Source organism: Hyaena hyaena, unplaced genomic scaffold (assembly GCF_003009895.1).
Source record: "Hyaena hyaena isolate Hyena2069 unplaced genomic scaffold, ASM300989v1 scaffold_227, whole genome shotgun sequence".
Classification (NCBI taxonomy): Eukaryota; Metazoa; Chordata; class Mammalia; order Carnivora; family Hyaenidae; genus Hyaena; species Hyaena hyaena.
In genome coordinates this window covers 2,336,280-2,357,933 of record NW_024080859.1, presented here as the reverse complement: position 1 = coordinate 2,357,933, position 21,654 = coordinate 2,336,280, and the positions used below count along the sequence as shown (strand labels likewise).

At 59.6% G+C, this 21,654-nt stretch overlaps 2 protein-coding genes and 1 non-coding gene across 4 annotated transcripts; 2 read left to right on the top strand and 1 right to left on the bottom strand.

Annotated features, from left to right (window-relative positions):
- The first annotated feature begins 3,561 nt into the window (after positions 1–3,561).
- On the top strand, positions 3,562–10,402 carry SYDE1 (synapse defective Rho GTPase homolog 1). The gene is made up of 8 exons (XM_039243360.1): positions 3,562–3,700; positions 5,313–5,660; positions 5,757–6,401; positions 6,532–6,746; positions 7,341–7,467; positions 7,679–7,839; positions 8,401–8,626; positions 9,008–10,402. The coding sequence occupies exons 1-8, from the start codon at positions 3,613–3,615 to the stop codon at positions 9,409–9,411; spliced, it is 2,214 nt and encodes a 737-aa protein (XP_039099291.1). The 5' UTR covers positions 3,562–3,612; the 3' UTR covers positions 9,412–10,402.
- A 10-nt stretch (positions 10,403–10,412) lies between these two features.
- ILVBL (ilvB acetolactate synthase like) lies at positions 10,413–20,348 on the bottom strand. Of its 2 annotated transcripts, none has more exons than XM_039243358.1 (16): positions 20,263–20,348; positions 19,576–19,720; positions 18,249–18,450; positions 17,996–18,123; positions 17,769–17,907; positions 17,558–17,669; positions 14,774–14,873; positions 14,538–14,635; positions 14,290–14,426; positions 12,984–13,118; positions 11,865–11,979; positions 11,595–11,764; positions 11,448–11,518; positions 11,297–11,368; positions 11,015–11,120; positions 10,413–10,884 (listed from the first exon to the last, which is right to left on the bottom strand). In XM_039243358.1, the coding sequence occupies exons 2-16, from the start codon at positions 19,708–19,710 to the stop codon at positions 10,706–10,708; spliced, it is 1,899 nt and encodes a 632-aa protein (XP_039099289.1). In that variant the 5' UTR covers positions 19,711–19,720; positions 20,263–20,348; the 3' UTR covers positions 10,413–10,705. The 2 variants fall into 2 exon arrangements, with proteins under 2 accessions (XP_039099289.1, XP_039099290.1); XM_039243359.1 differs by lacking the exon at positions 20,263–20,348 and adding an exon at positions 19,996–20,090.
- Positions 20,349–21,017: 669 nt separating this feature from the next.
- Positions 21,018–21,205, top strand: LOC120239257. Its single transcript, XR_005530387.1, has one exon. It is a non-coding gene; the product is annotated as a U2 spliceosomal RNA (small nuclear RNA).
- The last annotated feature ends 449 nt before the right edge of the window (positions 21,206–21,654 follow it).

Below are 21,654 nucleotides of genomic sequence, written 5' to 3'. Positions count from 1 at the left end.
CTTGGCCATGCCCTCTCTCCCTCTAGCTGCTTGAGGCCACCCTGGCGGTCATCTCGGGCCAGCCACCTCTTCCCTGGCTCCTCTGAGGATGGACTCCCAGCCAGGCAAGTGCCTCTTCACCCCGGAAGATGCCTGCTGCAGTGAGCCTCAGGCACAGAGGCACTGGGAATGACAGAAGTGCGTGGCGGGAGCTGGGAGCCTGCTCCCCAGAATCTTCTCCATCTTCTATTCCCTGGAACAAAGGATCCTAGGGGGGCGGCACAAAGGAGGCTTAGCCCACAGACACATACCTCACTGCCGTTATCTCCACCCCCACAGCGTGGAAAACAGGGGGAGTAATTCTTCCTTTTGGACAGATAAGGAAACTGAGGCCTGGAGAGAATGTCTGCCTTTCGGGCTCCCCAGAATCCCCTGAGATAAGGATTCAAGTGCAGGTAGTGTATCTGGGAAGTGATGTAGGAAATGCTGCAAGCGGGGTGGAGGAATCAGAAAGAGAAGGGAAGGAAGTCAGTAAAGAGTGTATTGATATGCAGGTTTCCAGTGTGGGCAGCTGGAGCTCAGTCTCATGGGGGGCTGCGGGGGTCGCTGTGGAACATACATGTCAGTCATCCCACATGAGGGGTGAGGGAGCTGGGGTACTTATCCACCAAACGCAGGGACTGCCTCAGAGGTGCAGAGCTCTGCACAAACCTCACCAGCCCCCTCTGCCTGCATTTCTTCTTTCAACAAACCCCCGTTTTTCTGGGGGTAATCCACCAAGCACCATAAGCACAGCACACCAAGCCTGCAGCCAGGGAGAGCCTTTGGGGGAAAGAGAACACACACACACACACACACACACACACACAGGCTCCTAAATCCAAACAGCAACAACCAAAATCCAGATGAATAATTGTACACCCTTCACAAAATGTGAAAATTAGTCTACATGACCATTTTCTTAACAGTTACTGTGAGTTTCTGGTTGCTAAGAAAGAATCATAGCCAACTGTGAGTTAAATGAGCTACATGTAGCCAGATCAATGTAACAGGGAAAGTGCAGAAACACTGTCAAAGGAGTTTACCAAAAATAAAGATTGATGTGGTGCGTGGTGTTTTTTTTAAGTTTCTTTATTTATTTTGAGAGACAGAGAGAGCAGCATGAGCAGGGAGGGGCACAGAGAGAGGCAGAGAGAGAGAATCCCAAGCAGGCTCGCAGAGCTCGATGAGGGGCTCGATCTCACAAACCGTGAGATCATGATCTGTGCCAAAATCAAGATTCAGATGCTTAACCGACTGAGCCACCCAGATGCCCCAGTGCTTGAGTGTTTTTTAATCATTTGGCGGGTGGTGCCAGGGGCTGTTCTCACCCCCATGTCAGCCTCCAGCTTCTCAGAGGTTCTGGGGTGCCCTGATGGGGCCCTCTTCTTGTACCCCCTGCCTTGGACTTCTGAGTAGGTGTTGTTTTGACCCCGACCTCTCTCCCCACTGTCTGCAGCTACCTCAAAAACATGTGGGGCAAATCCCACCACTCTCCAGCCTGATTCTTCCCAAATACACACATCCAAGACAAATGAACAGAACCTGAGAGACCTGTAAGACACTAACGAGCAACTAACATACGCATAATGGGAGTCCCAAAAGGAGAGAAGAGAAAGGGATAGAAAAAATAGTTGAGAAAATAATCGCACCCACCCCCAAAAAAAAAAAAACCTCACAGAGTCGATGAAAGATATGAATCTACACATCCAAGAAGCTCAACAAACTCCAAGCAGGACAAACACAGACATCTACTCTGATACACATGACAACCAAACACTCATGACTTCTTGTCATCCAGGCCTCTGGCACTTGGCACCTGATCTCCTACCTGAACATTCAGCAGTGAATGAGACAGACAAGCATCTGGTGGATTAAGCAGATGAACGAGAACAAAGCATTGGAGCTATTATCTTCAGGCTGTGACAGTGTTCAGAGAAATGAAATACATTGAGGTAACAATGAATGGACAGTGGTGGGTATTCAAAGAGGGCCTTCCCAGGAGGTGTTTTCATTTTTTTTATAATAGTTTATTGTCAAGCTGGTTTCCATATAACACCCAGTGCTCATCCCCACAAGTGCCCTCCTCCATGCCCATCACCCCCTTCCCCTCCCCCTGCCCCATCTACCCTCAGTTTGTTCTTGGCATTCAAGGGTCTCTCATGGTTTGCCTCCCTCCCTCTCCCCCACTATTTTTCCCCTTCTTCTCCCCCATGGTCCTTCGTTAAGTTCAAGGAAGTGCTTTTAGAACTAAAGAAGAGAAAGAGGCAAATTCAGAGGAACCAAGTCTTCCCACACAGAGGGGACGACACGTGCAAAGGGACTGGGACAGTTTGATGTAAAGGAGGACCAGAAAGGAGGTCCTGGTGAGCAGCAGGGACAACAAAGGGGATGAGGCCAGAAGTCTTACTGGGAATCTGGGATTTATTCTAGGTGGGATGAGCAGTCATGGAAAGACTGTACCGCAGGGGCGGGGTGTGCCAGAATCTGACTTCCGCTTTCGAAGTCCACCCCCGGCACTGCACAGAGGATGGAATGCAGGTGTGAGGCAGGTTAAATTTTCCAAGATGGCCACCAGATCTCCCAGCCCACATCCTGCTCAAAGGTCACCTTGACACATCGCCTGCTGAGACAAGTGGGCTCTATGTCCCCTCCTCTTGAATCTGGTGCCAGAAGTGACACAACATGACACCCAAGGCTGGGCCAGGAAAGGTAATCCATCTTTCTGTTTTGCTCACTTTTGAAACCTGCCCATCCTGACTACTGACCTGCTGAGAAGAAGCCCAGACCATAGGGAGAGGCCCAAGGAGCCGCCCTAGTCCACAGCCTGTGAAGAGGTCCCAGCCTTCTGCTGTGATCAGCTGCAAGATCTGTGAGTGAACATGCTTCCAGATGATTCCAGCACCCGGGTCTGTTGAGTTACCCCTAAACCCCGAAGCCTTTCCAATGGAGGAGTAGAAACAATCAATCTCGGCTGTGGCCTGCACAAATCCCTTACCCCCAGCATCTGTGAGCATCATCAAATGGCCTTTACATCGCTAGTTTGGGGATCTGGTTAAACATCAGTCGTAACCGGAGCTGGGGACTGGGAAAATTGGGTGGAGGAGGGAGGCGCCCCGAGTGGCCTCCAGGATGCTAACGAGGAAGAGGTGTCCTGGAAAGGAGCGATGCCAGGGCTTGCACCAGGCTGGAGCACTAGATGGTGGAAGGAGAGGAAATATGTGCAGGACGCGTTTTGAAGGCAAACCCAAGATTACTCGCTATGTTCCATCACCAAAGGAGGGTGGGTAGGAGGGAAGCCGAGGGCCCAGGGCTGAGCCGTGGTATTCACAGTGCGAGCGAGGAAGGCAGCCCAGAGCCCCCATTCCCTCCCCACCCGGCCCGGGCGACTACATCTCCCAGCATCGCTCGCTCAGGCCGCGGGAAGGGGGAAAAAAAAAAAAGTTTGGGCCAAGCATTCCCGGAATGCGCTTCCTGCTGGCGCGGAGCGGGGGGCGGGCGGGGCGGTCCGGGCGGGGCGGGGCGCGGAGAGGAGGGCGGGGGGCGGCGCGGCCGGAGCCCGGGGCGCGCACTCGGGCCGGCCCGGGCCCCAGCATGGCCGAGCCGCTGCTCAGGAAAACCTTCTCCCGCCTGCGGGGCCGGGAGAAACTTCCCCGGAAAAAGTCGGACGCGAAGGAGCGCGGTGAGCCAGGGAGACGGCGGAGGAGGGGGCGCCGAACCCCGCCCGGCCCGGGAGGTGGTCCTGGAGCCCCAGGGAGGGACGGCTGGGGGGGCGGGGGGGTAGGGGAGAGCCCCGCGGAGTCCCCTGAGGCCCGGGGTGGGGGACCAAGAGCGGGCAGGGGTCCTGGAGGGAAGGGGCTGGGCAGGGGGAGAGGGGGCGCGGACCGTTATGTGCGTCTGGCAGGGGATGCCAGCGCTGCGGGCTCCTTAGGAGGCCCGGGAGGGGGGCCTCGCCCCTGACAGGAAATGGGGCCGAGACCGAGCGCCTGGAGGGCGGAGGGGCGGAGGAGGTGGGAAGCTGGTAAACGGGCCCAGTCAGGCCAGGCCGGGGACATCCTGCGCCCCCCAGAATGGGAGATGGGGAGCGAAGTCCTGAAGAGGAGGGAGAGGGGCGGTGCATCAACCACAGTAGCCACCCGCCGGCCCCCTCCTACCCATTAACCAGTAACTGCAGCTGCACCCACCTTAGGCAGCCCTAGGAAACTGTCCCCTTTATACAGAAGGGGAAACTGAGGCACGGAACCGTTGGGTAATTTGCCCAGAGCCAATGAAGTGACTTAAACAGCTCTTTGGACTATGCTACTAATAGACACCCCCGAGACAGAGTCCAGGGTGTTGGAAATCAGAGCTGACCAGAGGAGGGAGTCCACCAGCCAGCAAGACAGGACCTTAAGGAACGGGGGAGCTGCGTGGGAAAGTCCCGGGAAGGAAGGTGTTAAAGGAGGGAGGCCTGAGGACTTCACATCTGACCCCCCCCGCCCCCACCCAGCCCTTCCCAAAGATTCCCAAGGTTCCTAGAGCAGAGAGAAGGGACATGGGTGCCCACGCACAAACACAGACAGGAAACAGCCCAGGATGTCAGAGAGGGGAGGATGGTGGAGCAGAGGAGAGGCGCCAAGACGCTGACCGTGGGGATCCGGACGGCGCTGAGAGACAGGGCCCACTCCAGGATGGGGAAAGAGTTTGGAAGACAGGCTCTTAAGAGGTGGGGGCTGGGGGAGGGGGGCTGCAGGAATGAGAGGACCCAGCGGTAGACGTGCCTGCTCCTGTCTTCCTAAGGGAGCCAGCCAGCGTTCCCTGTGGGCTGTGTGCTTGACCGTAACCCGGATGCCTAGGAAGCATTCCCCGCACCGAGTTCTCTGATGTCTCCCTGGAGGGGGGCACTGACTCCCCACCCCTCACTTCACAGGAGGGCACTGAGGCTCAGAGATGGAAAGCAATTTGCCCAAAGCCACCCAGTAAGAAGGGGCGGGAGCAGGATTCCATGCCAGGGGTGGGAGGTAGAGCTGAGAATGCGGGGCGCAGGTCTGGAGAAACCCCACTGGACCCCTGAGGCTGAAGGGCAGAGAGACAGAGTCCCATTTGGGTCCCCAGGAACTAAGGTGGGGGGGTTGTAGGCTGGCCACCAATGAGACTGCTGGCCTGTGCCCAGCCACTCCAAACAAACAAATGGAGTGAATGCCAGTGCTTCACGCACCCCAGCCCTGGCCCCTGATGGGGACAGAGCTCTTCGCTGGGGCTGCCCTGGGAGCGGCAGGCAGTAGCTGGGTCTCACTCCCCTTGCTCTCTGCCAGGCCGGCCAGCCCAGCGCCCGGAGCCCAGTCCTCCAGAGCCAGAGCCCCACACCCCCGAAGGGTCCCAGGCTGGAGCAGAGGGCCCCCCCAGCCCCGAGGCATCTCGGAGCCCAGCTCGGGGGGCCTACCTGCAAAGCCTGGAGCCCAGCAGCCGCCGATGGGTGCTGGGTGGGGCCAAGCCACCAGAAGAAGCTGCTTTGGGGCCCAGGGCGCCTGGCAGTGGGGAGCCCGCGGGTGAGATCTGGTACAACCCTATCCCTGAGGAAGACTCCAGACCGCTGGCACCTGAGCGCCCTGGGCCACAGCCAGGCTCGGCTTTGCCAGAGGCCCCGGCTTCGGCCTCACAAGGTGAGCACAAGCCTCAGACATCCGCCCTCCCAGATGTCCACCAGCCTCACCCGGTCCCAAGCCCGGCCTTCTGAACTCTGAGATCTCGTTCCCCAGGCGCAGCCCCTGCCAGCCCCCCAGCCAAAGCCTCCCGCACGAAGTCCCCCGGCCCAGCCAGGCGCCTGTCCATGAAGATGAAGAAGCTGCCTGACCTTCGACGCCGCCTGAGCCTGCGCGGCACCCGGGCGGGCCGAGAGCGCGAGAGGGCCGCCCCCGAGGGCTCGGTCATCAGCCGCTACCACCTGGACAGCAGTGTGGGGGCCCCTGGACGCGCGGCAGGGGCTGGGGCCACACGGGGCCCTCGGGCCGGTTACCTCAGTGACGGGGACTCTCCAGAGCGCCCAGCGGGGCCCCCATCGCCCACTGCCTTCCGGCCCTACGAGGCGGGCCCCCCAGCACGCGCACCGCCTGCCGCCCTCTGGGGCCGCCTCAGCCTACACTTATACGGGCTGGGGGGGCTGCGGCCGGCCCCCGGGGCCACCCCGAGAGACCTCTGCTGCCTACTGCAGGTGGACGGGGTGGCCCGGGCCCGGACAGGACCGCTGAGGGGGGGCCCGGACTTCCTGCGGCTGGACCACACCTTCCACCTGGAGCTGGAGGCTGCGCGGCTGCTGCGCGCCCTGGTGCTGGCATGGGACCCCGGCGTGCGGCGGCACCGGCCCTGCGCCCAGGGCACCGTGCTGCTACCCACGGTCTTCCGAGGTAGGATACGTGGCCGCAAGGGAGGAGCAGTTGGGACAGGACTAGGCTCTCCTTTACCCCCAGAGTGTCCAGGGCGGGGGTGTGGCCTGGAGTAGCAGGGGAGATCCCACAGGCCCCCTTGTGTCTTCAGGGTGCCAGGCCCAGCAACTGGCCGTGCGCCTGGAGCCCCAGGGCCTGCTGTATGCCAAGCTGACCCTGTCAGAGCAGCAGGAAGCACCGGGCACAGCCGAGCCCCGCGTCTTCGGGCTGCCCCTGCCGCTGCTGGTGGAGCGGGAAAAGCCCCCCGGCCAGGTGCCTCTCATCATCCAGAAGTGTGTTGGGCAGATCGAGCGCCGAGGGCTGCGGGTGAGCCCCTGGCCCCATCCCAGCTGGCCCCCAGACCTCAGACCTACACCCCCAGGGCATCCGGGGGCCAGGCCTTCCCCACACATACACCCTGCCTGGACACTCCTAGCTCCAATCCCAACTTAGACAAGGGCAGGAGGCTCCCCTGGACCATAGCACCGAACCCAGACCCCAGGGTCCCAGACCTTCTGGAGCTCAGAGTCTGATGGGAGAAAAGACATGATCCCAGTAACTCACAAGTGTAAAACTGTGGCTGGGCCAAGAGGGAAGAAGCAGGGAGAAAGCAGGTCCTTAAAGCAGGACCTGGCCTCTGGGTGGGGTAGTCAGGAAAGACTTCCCAGAGGGGGTGACAAGTGACCTGAGGACGGGTGCCCCAAGCAGAGGGTTTACAGGGCCAGATTGTTCAGGGAGCCAGGTGGGGACACCACGGCAGGCGTCAGAGGAGCAGGAAGGCAGCTGGTGAAGCTTGGGCAGCCAGCCCCCAAGCCCTCAGCCCACTGCCACCCTGACCCAGGCCTCCAGCCCTCACCCCGCGCCCGGCCCCCATCAGTGTGTAGCACTAGCAAGAAGACATCTCTCTGCGCCCACCCCCAGGTGGTGGGGCTCTACCGCCTGTGTGGCTCGGCAGCTGTGAAGAAGGAACTTCGGGATGCCTTTGAGCGAGACAGTGCAGCCGTCTGCCTCTCCGAGGACCTGTATCCTGATATCAATGTCATTACCGGTCAGCATGCCCCTTCCTACCCCCGCCTGCTCCCCACTCCACCTTCACCTCGAGGGAGTCCCTGTGGTCCCTCTGGGACCTCACCCTTTTCTCTCTGGCTTTGTTTTCATCTCCCTGTGCCTGTCCTCCTCTTCCCCCTCCCAGCCCCAGCCGACCCCTCCAGCCTCAGAAGCCAGGGGTGCCCTGACCAGAGTGGGCCCTGTGTCCACAGGCATCCTCAAGGATTATCTCCGGGAGTTGCCCACACCGCTCATCACCCAGCCCCTCTATCAGGTGGTGCTGGAAGCCATGGCCCGAGGACCCCCAAGCAGGGCACCCTCCAGCACTGAGGGCACCCGTGGGCTCCTCAACTGCCTGCCGGATGTGGAGAGGGTGAGTTGGGCCTGGTGGGAGTGGGGAGCACTCAGAGGGGGCTGACACCAGTAGAGTGCTTCACCCACACCTGAGCCCATGATGTGCATGAGCATGTGGCTATAAGGTGCTATTAGCATCCCCACTTCATAGCTATGGAAACCTAGGCCCAGAGCAGTTGAGTGAGTTGCCCAAGGTTGCACAGCCAAGGACATCACAAAAATGGAGGCTCTGAATACAGGTCTGTCAAGCTACCACAAGGGAGGTTCCTGGCTGTGGAATCCTAGAGAAGTCCCAACCAGAGCTCTGTGGCTCAGTACCCTCATCTGTAAAACGGTATTAATGCGAGCCCTGACACACAGAGGAGTAGGTTCATATCTAAGCTCTGCCATTCCAAAACTAAGTTACCTTTGTTCTCAGTGTCCCCTGCAGCAAAATGGTGTCATAATAGTAGTATCAAAGCCTTAGCTGGGCCATCAACCAGCTATGAGACTTTGTTTCCCCACTCTGGGCCGCCCGAGTCTTCCCCCAAGTGTGACAGGGGACCGGCCAGCCCCACGATTCCCAACCCTCTTCTCTCAGGCCACGCTGACGCTTCTCCTGGACCACCTGCGCCTCGTCTCCTCCTTCCACGCCCACAACCGCATGACCCCGCAGAACCTGGCCGTGTGCTTCGGTCCCGTGCTGCTGCCGGCGCGCCAGTCACCCGCCAGGCCCCGCATCCGCAGCTCTGGCCCGGGCCTCACCAATGCAGTGGACTTCAAGCGCCACATCGAGGTGCTGCACTACCTGCTGCAGGCCTGGCCAGGTGAGCCCGCCCCCGGCCCGCACCGCCAATCAAGGCCAGGCCGCCTCAGCGGCGCTTTCCCGAGCGGCCAATCAGAGTCTCGGGCTTCAGGCATGCCACGCCCCCTGACAGAGTAAACCGGTACCTGGTAGCCCCGGCAACCCCGTCTAGATAGAGCCAATCCAAGCTTGACGCGGTCAGAGGCCCCGCCTCTCGACACGCCCTTCAGCGGGCCGGTTGCCTAAGCAACCAGTTCCAGCTCCGCCAGTAAACTCCTGATGCGGTTGCGGGTCTTTTCTTTCGTCAGGCCAATCAGGGGCCTGGTTACCTGGGCAGCCAATCAGAGGTCTGGCCGTCCGCGCGGCGCGTGACGCCGTCACGAGTCCCGCTCCTCTTCCGCAGATCCCCGCAGACCCCCGGAGCCTCCGGACGTCGCCCCGTACCTGCGGCCCAAACGGCAGCCGCCGCTGCACTTGCCACTCGCCGGCCCCGAAGTGGTGACACGGCCCCGCGGCCGGGGCGGCCCCGAGAGCCCGCCGAGTAACCGCTACGCGGGGGACTGGAGCGTTTGCGGGCGGGACTTCCTGCCGTGCGGGCGGGACTTCTTGTCTGGGCCGGACTACGAGCACGTGACGGGCAGCTGCAGCGAGGACGAGGACGAGGACGCGGGCGAGCCGGCGGGCGCCGCTGACTTCGAAGATGACTTCGAGGCGCCCTTCAACCCGCACCTGAACCTCAAAGACTTCGACGCCCTCATCCTGGACCTGGAGAGAGAGCTCTCCAAGCAGATAAACGTGTGCCTCTGAGCCCGGCCGGGCGGGACCCCGGTCACCGCGGCCCGCGCTCCCGGCTGCCGAGGCTGTGGCCCAGCCACGGGAGGGGCCAGACCGGGCTCTCAGGCCCTGGTCCTGGTTGCTGGGGAGTTGCCGAGTGACCAGCCAGCCCGTCGCTGAGAATCATTACTCCTTTCCAGTGCTCGGCGCTGGGCCATTGGTTGCATAGGCTGGGACTGGGGGTTTTCGGGACCAGCCGTTGTGGCCGTCTTTTCTGAGTACCAAGGGCTTCTCCCCTTGCTGCCAAAGGCCCTTCTCCCGCTTGCTGGGCTGGCCTCTCCTGCCTCTTCTTAGCCAGGGAAACACCAGTTACTGTGAGCATCCCCCCAGGATGGTGAGGCCCCCCCCCCCACCCTCTTGCTGCTGCCAACCAATTCAGTATTAGCTTTAAGCACTGCACTCTGCGTCTCCCCTCCCTGGAGGGCCCAAGGACTATATGGTGAGGTGCTACTTGAAGCTTGGTGGGGGAAAGCCCCGATCTTGGGCTCTGGCTGGATAAGGGCAGCTGGGGGCTTTTAGAAAAATAGCTGGTTTCCCCACCCTCTCTTCCAGGGAAAGCCCCGTGATTGCCTCAAACCAGGAAATGGAGATAGCAGAGGCTGGCCCTTCCCCTCCCCCTTTCTTCCTCCGCATCCCTGAAGAAATGAGCACTTACAAGACCTCCCTGTGGAGGGGCCCCGCCTGAAGTGTCGGGCTGGGGGCACTTTGGTACGGAACATATTTATTGCCTCCGTGCGTGTGTGTCTGTGTGTGAGGACTAGTGTGCGTGGGTGGACATGTCTGGAGCAGGCGTAGGGGGCTCTTTCAGGGACCTCTGAGAGGGAAAGAGTTCGTAGTGGCCAGACACCCTAAAATCCCCAGTAATGGAGCCTCAGTGGGCCCCAGAGTTACAATGGGAGAGTAGGGTCCCCTCCTGTCTCCCTCACCTTCTCTCACTTCCATCTTTGTGGACAAATAAATCAATATGCACAAGTTCTGGGATGAGTACTTGGGCCCACACGGACCAGAGGTGGTTTATTAAGCGTGGAAGAGAGGAAGGGACAAAGGGCAGTTGTGCCCCGCAGAGAAAAAAAGCCTGGGAGCTCTTGGGTGCCGCCAGGGAGCCTCTCTGAGCTCTGACCCCTCAAGCCCCACCCTGTCTTCTGGGAGGCTTGCAGAGTCAGCGGACCCAATAGGCCAGGTCCAGGTAGGCAAGGATGAGACTCTGAAGCCAGCTAGGCGCAGTGCGGGGGTGCGAAGGCAGCCAAGGGTACTGACCCATGAGGCCCTACACGGCGATGGAGCCGTCTCGGAAGTCTGTCCTCCCAATGAGGATGTTGACCACAACCGGGTGGCCATCTTGGCACTGCCGTTGAGCATCACGAAGCACCTCGACCACCTGATCTTCTTTCTCCCGTGAGAGCAGCAAGCCCTGGGCCCCAAGTCCCACGGCTGCCTTGTGATAATCTAAAAGGGGAGGTCACGTCAGATGGTGGCAGGGACCCAGCCCACCATGCAGGCAGCCCAGGAGAGGAACGCATGCCCAGCCAGGCCTGCAACAGCCTCCCCCTCTCTCCACCCTGCCCAGGCCTCTCACCAGTGTAAGCCAGGCCGCAGGCCACATTGCTGCCCAGACAGGGCAACTGCTCCCGAGAAATCTGGGTCCAGCCAGCGTCATTCCCTATCAAGGCAATCACTGGGATCTGCAGGGAGAGGATGAGGCCAGCCCACAGCCTTCAGTTTTAAGGCTTGGCCGGCCAGAGCACGAAGACGGGGACAGGACCTTTGCCAGACAGAAGCAGCTCCCTCCCTAGCCCTGCGCATCCCGACATCTCCCAGAACCCCAGGCTCTCCGCTTCCCTCGGGGCAGCCCAGTCACCTTGTGTCTGACGAAGGTGTCAAATTCAATGAGGCTGTAGCCAAAGGCCCCGTCTCCAAACAGGCACCATACCTGAGCGGAGACCGAGGCTGCCTGAGTATCTCGCTACCCAGAACGCAGCAGGCGGCCTGCCCCCAGCGCCCTGACTCACCTCGGCCTCCGGCTGGCACAGTTTGGCCCCGAGTGCAAATCCTGCACCAACGCCCAGAGTCCCAAAGGCCCCTAGGAAAACCAAGAGCACGTGGGTATAAAAGGGCCCGGACAGTACAAGCCGTCCCAGGCAGAGGGCCCCCCTTACCAGGATCGAGCCAGCGCAGGGGGCCCCGGGGTTGCACCAGGTGGGCGGCAGTGCCCACAAAGTCTCCACCATCGACCACCAGAATCGTGTTGTCAGGCAGAGTGTCCTCCACCAGCTGCAGCACCCGCACGGGGTTCAGGTGCTGGCCTGCGGGCATCAGTGCCTTCTCACTGCCGGAGAGCAGTGCACATCAGCAGGGCCAGCAGGAGAGCCTGCCAGGAGCCCCCGACCACAGCCCCCGCCCCCGCGTCCACCGCACCCGGCCCCCACCGAAAGGTCTGCTCCTTCTGCCGGTCAGCTTGCCGGAGCTCCTCTGCCCAGTCCAAGGCCCACGTCTGGCCCTTAAGGCCCTCCACCAACTTCACCACAAAGGAGCCCACGTCTCCTAGGGAAGGAAGAGGATACAGCTGCAGGGAAGTGGCCTCCTGCCCTTCCAGCACCAGAGGCCCAGGGACAGCAGGAATCCAATAGCAATGTCCCCGCAGGAGGCCAGGTGCCAGGCCGGGGATGCTGCTAGAGCTGAAGAGCTGACACATGCCCCAGAGTGCGCCAGGGCAGGGCAGCCAAGGCCGGAGAAAGGGAGGGTTAGGAAGCACTCTGTGGGTCAGAAACCCAGGGCGGGCTTGTCGCCTGCCTCCTCCCCACACCCCAGACCAGGCAGTGCTGTCAACCCTGCCTCTAAAACACACCACCGAAAACACCTCCATCAGCCAAGCACATCGTTTTTGAAGTGACCGATAAACAGGCCGGTGATATACCTCCCATCACCTCCATCTTAGAAGTGACCCCACGGAGGCTCAGAGAAGCGGAGACTCTTCTCCCTGTCCATCCCTGCCCTTCCTGCCCTGGCCTGGTGTGCCGGGCCACGGCCTCCCCCTGCCCGCCGCAACTCGCTGCCCACCAGCTGCTACAGCGGACCTTCCCGAACTGGAACGCCCCGGTGCCACTTCTCTCCTTGACCCAAGAGCTCTGTGTGGCCTACACTGCTGCACGGTGTCCTTGCATCGAGGGGCGGCAGAGCACAAAAAGGCTGTGGGAGCAGACTGAATGGGGAAGGCAGGACAACAGAAGCCTCGGGGGCCAAGGAGGCAGGTCCCTGCCCTCCAGGCAGCAGGCGGCACGGGAGGATCTGCAGCCAGGGGCGCGATCCCATGCATGTTATTCCCAGCCCTCCCCTCTTACGCACACCTCGCCATCTGTTCAGCCGGAAGCACCCATCAGTCCGAGAGCCAAACGTCCATCTCGAGCTGACCGCTGGGGCAGGGGCCGGGCCTCGCTCACGAGCACCCAGCTCAAGCCAGCTGCGGCAGAGGCCAAGGGCAGGACCAGCGAGAGCGTGTGTGCGTTGGGGGGGGGAGGGGGGCGGAGGCGGGGCCACTGGGTGCTCACCCTCCACGGCTTCCTGGGGCTTCCAGAACATGTCTGAGTTCATCAACATCTCTTTCCGGTTACGGTTGACAATGATGATCTTGCTGCTGCGGCTGAGCACGCGGCCATAGGACAAGCGGAAGTCGCACACAATTCCTGGAGGGGGAGGCAGGGTCTCCATGGCTGGAGGGCCAGCGCCCCCCTACCTCCCTTCAGCCAGCATGGCACCGTGACTGCCAGGGTGACCCCGTTCTTCCTTTCTCCCCGCACCAGTGCTGCCCACGGTGACTTCGCATCTCCCCACCCCTTGAATCTGGGCTGGCCTCAGGATGCGCCTTAGTCAATAGGCTGTGACACAGTGATGGCAGGCACGCCAGAGACCAGGCTTCAGGAAGCCCCGTGGCTTCCACTGTCTCTCTTAAAAAACCTCGCTCTCCCATTCTTGCACGTTCTCACCCTCCACCAAGTGAGCAAGCCCGGGCTGGCCTGGTGGACGATGAGAAAGAGGTACGGAGGAGTCAGAGACCTCAGTTAGCCCAGCGGAGGCCGTGTGAGCCCAGCGTGCAGTCAGCCGAGTCCAAGGACGTGTGCCCGCCCGCCCCGGATCAGCCCAGATGCCTTCCTGCCTCCCCAGCTGCAGACTCATGAGCGAGTCCCACCAACAGCAGAAAAACCACCACCTAACCTATAGGTAGACCTTGAGAAATAAGAAGTCCATTTTTTAAATGTTTAGTTTTGAAAGAGAGAGGGACAGAGGACCCGAAGCAGGCTCCAGGCTCTGACAGCACAGAGCCCGACGCAGGGCTCGACCTCACAAACGGTGAGATCATGACCTGAGCCAAAGTCATACACTGAAACCGACTGAGCCACCCTGGCACCCCAATAATAAGCTCATCTGAAGTCACTGAGTTTAGGGATGGTTATTAAACAACAGTGAACCGGTGCGACTATTATGCATCAGGCAGGACTCCAAACGCTCTGCATGAAAACGCGCACGCCGCACGTACGTGCTGTGTCAGTCCTGCATAAGGCACATCTATGCAGATGCTAAAGGTGACACTACCGGGGCCCACTATCCGTGCGCCCTCCTGTGTGCGAAGCGGGGCCACACGACATGACTGCAATCTTGCCAGAACTTCCCTGCGTTTCAGGTGCACTGTGTCCAAACCCTTGCAAGGGGGAGGACGCGCGCTCAAGGTAAGAGGGCGGGTGACTGCGAGGGCAGGGTGCCAGTTAAGTACCTGATGAGGAGGGGCAGGGCCACAGAGGTGGGGGGGGGTGCCTGCAGGGAGGGCAAGGGAACAGGCCAGAGGAGGCCGGGGCCAACCTGCCAGGAGGATGACGTCTGCTTTCTTCAGGGCAGCGCTGCGGTTCTGCCGGATGTGGAGCGGGTGGCTGCGGCCCAGCAGTCCTCGCGCCATCCCTCCCAGGAAGCAGGGGATGCCCAGGGTCTCGACGGCAGCCCTGCGGGTCCAGGCAGAGCAGAGGGGAGTGTAGCCACGGGCATGCCCCCACCCCCGCAAGGCGACCCGGCACCGGGGCCAGGACAGTAAGGGCAGGGCTGAGGGTTCTCACCGAAGCCTGTCCGCAGGGATCGGGGGCAGCAGAGCCTGGCTCCCCAGCACGATAAGGGGCCTTTTGGCTCGGCTCAAGATTTCCACACAGCGCTGAACCTGGGATTAGAGATGGGGCTCAAAGAGCCAACCGTGTGAGTCACCATCAGCCCCCACGATCCAGGCCCCAGTGCTGACTCAGAGAGAGGCCATCCTGCCGGGTGGGGGGTCCTCGGCCAGGGAAGAGAGGCGATTCACCTGCTGGGGGGACGCCTGGGGAATGTCCAGAGGCAGAGGCCCCTCGGGCCGAGGCTCCCAGGCTCCTGCAAAGAGGTTGGCCAGGTGATTCTCTAAGTACCTGCAAAGGTGAGAGGAAGTGGCGGTTACCGGCATTAATGTTTGGGGTTTGGGGAGCCCAGGAGGCCCATGGAGGCCAGGGTCGAGGCAGGAAGTCAGGCAAGCATAGGAGTGGGTGAGCCACACCCCGTAAAGACAAACCCCAGTGGCCAAGTCTCCGGCCGCCTGTTCCCCCTCAGAAGTTCCTGGTGACCACCCAACCTGACACAGACCCTCAGAAACAAGGGGCCCAGGTGTGGAGTGCCAGGATCTCCACGCGCCAGGGCCACGGCTGCGGAGTCAGACACACGCGGCTCCGCCGCTTCCTAGCTGTGCGACTGGGCAAGTGACTTGACCTTTCTGAGGTTCCTCCTCTGTAAAGTTAAACGGGACTCTCTCCCTAGGGTCACTATCTATCCATTCAGCATATAAAGCACTTTGCAAAACGCTCAATCGCTAACATCCCCAGCACTCAAGCCTATTCCTCTGGCTTCTGACACCTCCTTCTGTCTCCTTACTTGTTGAGACATGGGGCCCTGACTTTTCATGTGAGCCTCCAGGGCCTTGGAGACAGAGATAAGTCTTGCCCCGCTCTGCTCAAGGAACATCCAATCCAGCCAAGAACAAGACACGAGGATGTTGGCAGAAAGCAGTCGGAACCAGAGGCTTCTGTTTCTCCTTTAAGGAGGAACCAAGAATACAGAGAATGAGAAACAGCCAAGGAATAAACCATGGTAAACCCCAAAACAGAAAGAAAAGGCAAAGGAGAGCCAGCCCTACAAGGGCTGAGGAGGGGCAACCCAAGAGAGGAGAAATTGTGTGTGGGGGACGGGGGTGCAGAGCCAGTGAACAAAGAGGCTGCTGTCACGGCCACGGAACAAAACTGCTTAAAAGTTGAGCCTCCCTCGGGCGCCTGGATGGCTCAGTCAGTTAAGTGTCCAACTCTCGATTTCAGCTCGGGTCACGATCTCAGAGATCAAGCCCCGCATCAGGCTCTGCGCCGACACTGCAGAAGCCTGCTTGGGATTCTCTGTCTCCCTCTCTCTGCCCCTCCCCTGCATGCATGTGCTTGCTCGCTCACTCTCTCAAAATAAATAAATAAATAAACTTTAACAAACAAGCAAACAAAACTCAGCCTACGTGACATGGTCACCAGCCACGTCCTATCTGTTCAGGACGTCTGACTCCCCCTCTGTACTTGTGATTCCCTAACCAGGCTGGAGAGAGGACGGGAGAAGCTTGCCTTACACCTGACAGACACTGGACTCAGCCCTACTCTTATTTAAGGCAGTGGTTAATTAGTCACGTTGCACTTTACACTATCAAAGTGATCTTGTTTTACTCTTCGCAGAATCTCAGTCTAGAGAGAAAACCACGCAACGCTTTTCATTTTACAGATGGGGAAGCTGAAGTCAAGAAAGGTTTCACCACAACGGCATCAGTCAAGTCATGCTGTCCACCTTAAGCATGCACAGTGCCCTGTGTCAGCTGTATCTCCATTAAGCTGGGGTGGGGGGAGGCTTATTCACTTGCTCAAGGTTAACATAGATAGTTAGTGGCTAGGGATTCGGAGCCATCTCTCTGGACTTTCATTTCATTCACTGCAAATGGCACTTAGCTGGGGGGGGTGGGGAACTCCTCCAGGCTGAATCCTTGTGGGCCGTTAACCAGCTGGATGACTTCCCGCCAGTCATTTACCCCCATTGGGTCTCAGTTACCCAATCTGTGAAATGGGTGTAGTAATACCACACTATCTTCACTCAGGGTTGTTATAAAAGATATGTGAATAAAGCTTAAGTTAACAGAAGCTGGCCTTCAAGGGGCTCCTCACATGTGCAGGGGACTGTCTGGTCCATGCCTATCCTGGTACTGGGCACACTGTGGCACTTGCTAAATATGTGGCAGGGGAACAGCAGGTGGAAGGGCAAGGATAAGCAAAGAGAAGGGACAGAGGGGAAGGAAGAGGAGAATCGACTCTCCTTCCTGTGCCATTCCAGCCAGGCCCATCTTGGTGGTGATTGAAACCAGATACCTCTGCTGGGGCTGGGGCCCGGCACGGAACCCCTTCCTAGTCTTTCCACGGAAAGAAGTCCCCCCTCAACCTTGTAGCTCTTCCCGAAAAACCTTTAAGCTTATCCCTTATTCTGGCCTGATACAGGTCTGAGCACTCGTATGTGACCCATCCTCCACTTCTGCATTCCCCCATCCCCCACCTCTGCATCCCCGGTAGCTACCACTCGGCCCCAGGCCACCACTGCCTCTCCTCCCACAGCCTACGACCCCTCCTCCCTGGCTTCCCAGCTTCCCCACAGTCCATCCTCCAGCAGCAGTCAGAGGGAACATAATAAAAACCTGAATTGGGGTGTCCCACACCTCTGCTTTAGGCCGTATAATGCTTCTCAATGGATCTCAAAGTAAAAACAAAACCCCAAGTCCTCCCAATGGCCCCTGCTAGCTGCTCTGAGCTCAGCCCCTGCCGTCTCCCCTTTGCTCACCTGCTGCTGCCACAGAGGCTACCTGGCTTTCCCAACCTCAGGACCTTTGCATATGCTCGTCCCTCTATCTCCCAATGCTCTTCCTAAGGCTGGCTCCCCTGAACTGATATGCAAACCAATGAATGAGTCAAAGGAGAGACAGAGGCTGGCAGGAAGTTAACAAAAAAGGGCAGGGGGCTGGAGAGGGCACGGTGGGAGGGAGGCAACTCACCAGGACACCACTCGACCCATGAGGTCCTTGGGCGGCTTGGTGGGCACCATCTCCTTCTGGACAATGAAGTAGGGGTACAGCACATCGATGGGCAGCTCCACAAACACTGGGCCTGCAGAGGGGCAGAGCGGACACGGAGCCTACCATGCCTCTGTGGACCGAGGCCTTAGGGCCTGACCACTGCCCAGTCCCCCCCCCGCCCGGCACCTACCTGGGGTACCCGACTGGGCAGCTGCCATCGCAGCCCTCAGAGTGGGCACAATGTCCCGCACCTTCCGCACAGAAGCACAAAACTTGCACAGTGGCCTAAACAGGGCCATCTGATCAATGGCCTGGAGTGCACCCCGGTTCTGGTGGAAACAGAGAAGTCCAGAGAGTCAATACACGAGCCCTTTGAGGCTCCCTGGGATCCCCACCATCCACCCAAGGACAGGGCACCTGCAGCAGAGTGCTGGCGGCCCCGCCCAGAAGCAGGACTGGAGACTGAGCTATCTGGGCATTCTTCACTGCAGTCACCGTGTTGGTGAGGCCAGGGCCCGCTGTCACCGCTGCCACGCCCACCGTCCCTGAAATACAGAATCCATCACAGGCCTGCCCACCCTCCCGGCCACCTCTGAAAGAACTCTGTGCCCCCGCAGCGACTCCCCATCCCGTTCTCACCAGCCCCCCACCCTCTCTGCTCTGCCCTCACCGGTCAGGCGGGCCACGGCATCGGCGGCGAAGACAGCTGTGACTTCGTGGCGTGTGTCCACCACACGGATGCCCAGCTTCTCACAAGCCACCAGTATCGGGGAAATGTGCCCGCCAACCAGCGTGAAGAGGAACCGCACGCCATGGGCCCTCAGCACCGCTGCCACACTCTCCCCGCCGTGCTGGATGCTCGCCTTGTCCACCTGGGCCCACGGAGAGAGAGGGTCAAGACTACCAAGGACCCGGGCGAGAGGGAGAGGGCAGTCTCACACCCCCAGGAAGGAGGGCAGGACAGAGTCAGGGGTCAGGGGAACTTTGACATTGGGGAGGCGCAGATTGTACTAGACCGGGCCCAGGGTCAGGCAGGTGATCCTTCTACAGCTAAGGAGACCAAGGTTTGCTCTCGCAAGATTCAAAGTCCCACAGAACCAGTGCTCTTTGGTGCCCCCTTCTGCGACACTGCCTATCTCGGGGGACAGTGGGCCAATGTGGGTGAGAAGAGAGGGAAAGTGGATTCCCAGAACCCAAAGTAGTTCGGCCAGGGTCCATCTGCTGGGACTCCAGAACTGCCTGCCCTCCAGGGCCTGGTAGCAACCGCCAGGCTTTCTCCCACTCACTGGGCGGCCAGGCTGACAGGCTGCCAGCCACCAGGCAGGCACCTGGCAAAGGAGCGGCCTGCTGGCTTCCAAGCCTCGGCTTGTTCACAGCTCCAGACCCAGAGGCCTTTGCCTTAAATCTCCAGAAATCCTCAAGGCTAGTGGCCTGGCTCCCGTTACTAGTGAAGAACAGTAGCAAGGGTGGATTCCTGAGGAAGGAGCCAAGCAGTTCAGGGTGAGACCCCTGGGGTCAACGCTCCCCCAAAACATCACCTATGGAATCACTTATGGAAAGTTCACACAAGCTCCCTGGGCCTCAGTTTTCTCTTGTGGAAAATGAGGACAGAAACAAAAGCACCTCTTCGGGGACGTGTTGCGAGGTACAGGACACCTTTCACGGCCACCCCTTCCGGTGCTGCCTTTGGCCCACTCTGATCTCACAGGATTTAGGGAGCAGGGCTCTACAAAAAGAGCTCTTGGCCTCTGGGGAAGGAGCGGTTGGGGCGCTGAGTACGCAGCGGCTACTGCCCGATTTCTCTCTTCCTGGGGGTAAAGTCCACGGCCGTGTCTGCAGGCTGCCGATGGGTTAAAGGCCGTGGACAGAGTTTCCCGACCGAGCCCCCTAGATTAGTCGGGCCCCACTTTCTCCGGTAAGATAAGTGAGCTAAGGGTGCCGGGAGCTCCTTCCTTCTTTGGCTGCCCCCAGCCCGCCGCTGATCTGCGCCCCCGCACCTTGTGCATCAACTGATAGAAGAGCCCCAGGCGGTGAGCGCAGCCCAGCAGGGCGGCCACTAGCGTCCCGCAGGCCAAGAGCAGGAAGGAGGGGAAGAAGCTCCCAGCAGGGGCGGCGGCCGCGAGGGTCTCCATAACGCGCCACCTGAAAGAGAAAGGACAGTGCCAGCAGCTACGCGCAGAGATCTTTCACCGAAGATACGCCCCCTCCCACAAGGTTCCCGGGCCACGCCTCTTCTCGCCAGTTTCTGCGCGGCCACACACCTCACGCGGCTAGGCTCCGAGCGAGGCCACGCCTCTCGGGGCAGGCCACGCCCCCCGAGGCGCCAGCCCCCTTCCGTACGTCACCACCAGCACCGAAAATAGGCCACCACAGGTCAGTGAGGCCAAAACAGCCTCAAAACAGTGCTTCACACTTACCTGCTTCTCAAAGAACCGATAGGAAGCCCCGCCTCTTTTGCACCTGGGTCCGAATCTCAGCCCCAATGGTGAGCCCGCCCACCCCGCGTCTACGCCACCCACAAGGACAAGGCCACGCCCCCAAGCCAGCGGGTGCGCCCATCCCTTAAAGTGAGATCTCTGCCCCCAGCGAGCGCCCGAGCCTGACACCCGCCCCAGACCGCGGGTCGGGGTCACATCGCATCAGAAGGCTTCCCTGACCCGCAGGACACTACGGCCTTCACCTACGGAAATGGCGCCGACTCCTGAGAAATTCGGTGCCCTTCATGTCACGTGACCCAGACGCGCGGCATGAGGGGCCGGGCTCCGCCCCCCGGCCGTGCCCCTGTCTCATTTGGATCTGCGTAGCCCCGTAGTCCGGCTTGACGCGCATGCGCAAACCCGGATCACAAGCACCTCCTAGAAGAGCCCTGTCCCTACTGGCCGTCTCAGCACAAGCCCCGCCCTTCCCACCTCTCATTGGCTTGCCCTGAAGGCCTAACCCCTTTCTTTCCATGAGGCCACGCCCCTCGGCATCTGGTATAAGGCGATACCCTAGGGAGACGAGTTTCCACGGCCTTCCGTTGGCCCCACGTCTCTACCGTAGTCCTCGGGCCTTCGAACCAATCCGCCTTCATACCAGCCGCGCCTGATGCCCCTTCAGTTTGGCCAGACGGGGACGTCAGGGACCGCTCCCCAGCATTCACCATCTACGACCACATCCCAAAGAAGCCCGCCCCTCGCCCTTGCACAGGCCCCGCCTCCCATCCCACCCGAACCCTTCAAAGGCAGAACTTCGCCCCGTCGCTCGTAGGCCCCATCGCCGCAGGACTGCCTTCTTTCCCAACCCTTCGAGATTCTCCGCTCCGAGTGCGGGGGAGTAGACCCCCCGACGCCGGTAGTCCCTGGCTCCGGCCATCTGGCCTCTAGAAAATGATCTCCCCATCAGAGAGGGGGAAGTAATTCTGGTACCGAGCACCCTGCTTCCTTCCAAAACAAATCTAATTGCTTCTGGGCCTTTTGGCTAAGATCAAGTATAGTAGCTGTTGTCAGATTAATATCTGCTACGTCCCCTATCCGAGGACAATATAGTAAATGATTTTTGGAGCAGGGAGATGGAATAGGAGCTTGCTCTGTCCAATTCACCCATCCACGTGGTGTGGCAGTACTTCCAGGAACAGGTTACACCCCTGGGGCGGGTGGGGGTTGGGAGGGGGAGGATACAGGTTGTATCATTTGAATATTGGCCTCCATCCCTTGTCAACTTCTGGGATTTCCCTCTGAGGATTACATCCCGTTGTTAATTTTGTTTTATGTTGAAATCATTCCTACTTTTCACTTCACCCACTTAAAAAAAAGACTAGAAAACTCCGTTTGTCCCACATTTTCCTCTTATTACTGTCCCTTTGCACTTTTTTTAGCAAAATTCCTCCAGTGAGTTATCTACACTTGCTGTCTCCATAAACCCTCCATCTGTTCCCTCTCCAACCCACTCCAAACAGAGTCTTTCTTCCTCCCCACCACATGAGAGCTGTTCAGGATTATTCCAAGAGTCTCCAAACCTGTCCCTCTTCCCCCTGTCCCTCATCTACCAGCTCAACCCTACTCTCCCTGCATATGATTAACAGGATAAAATGCAAA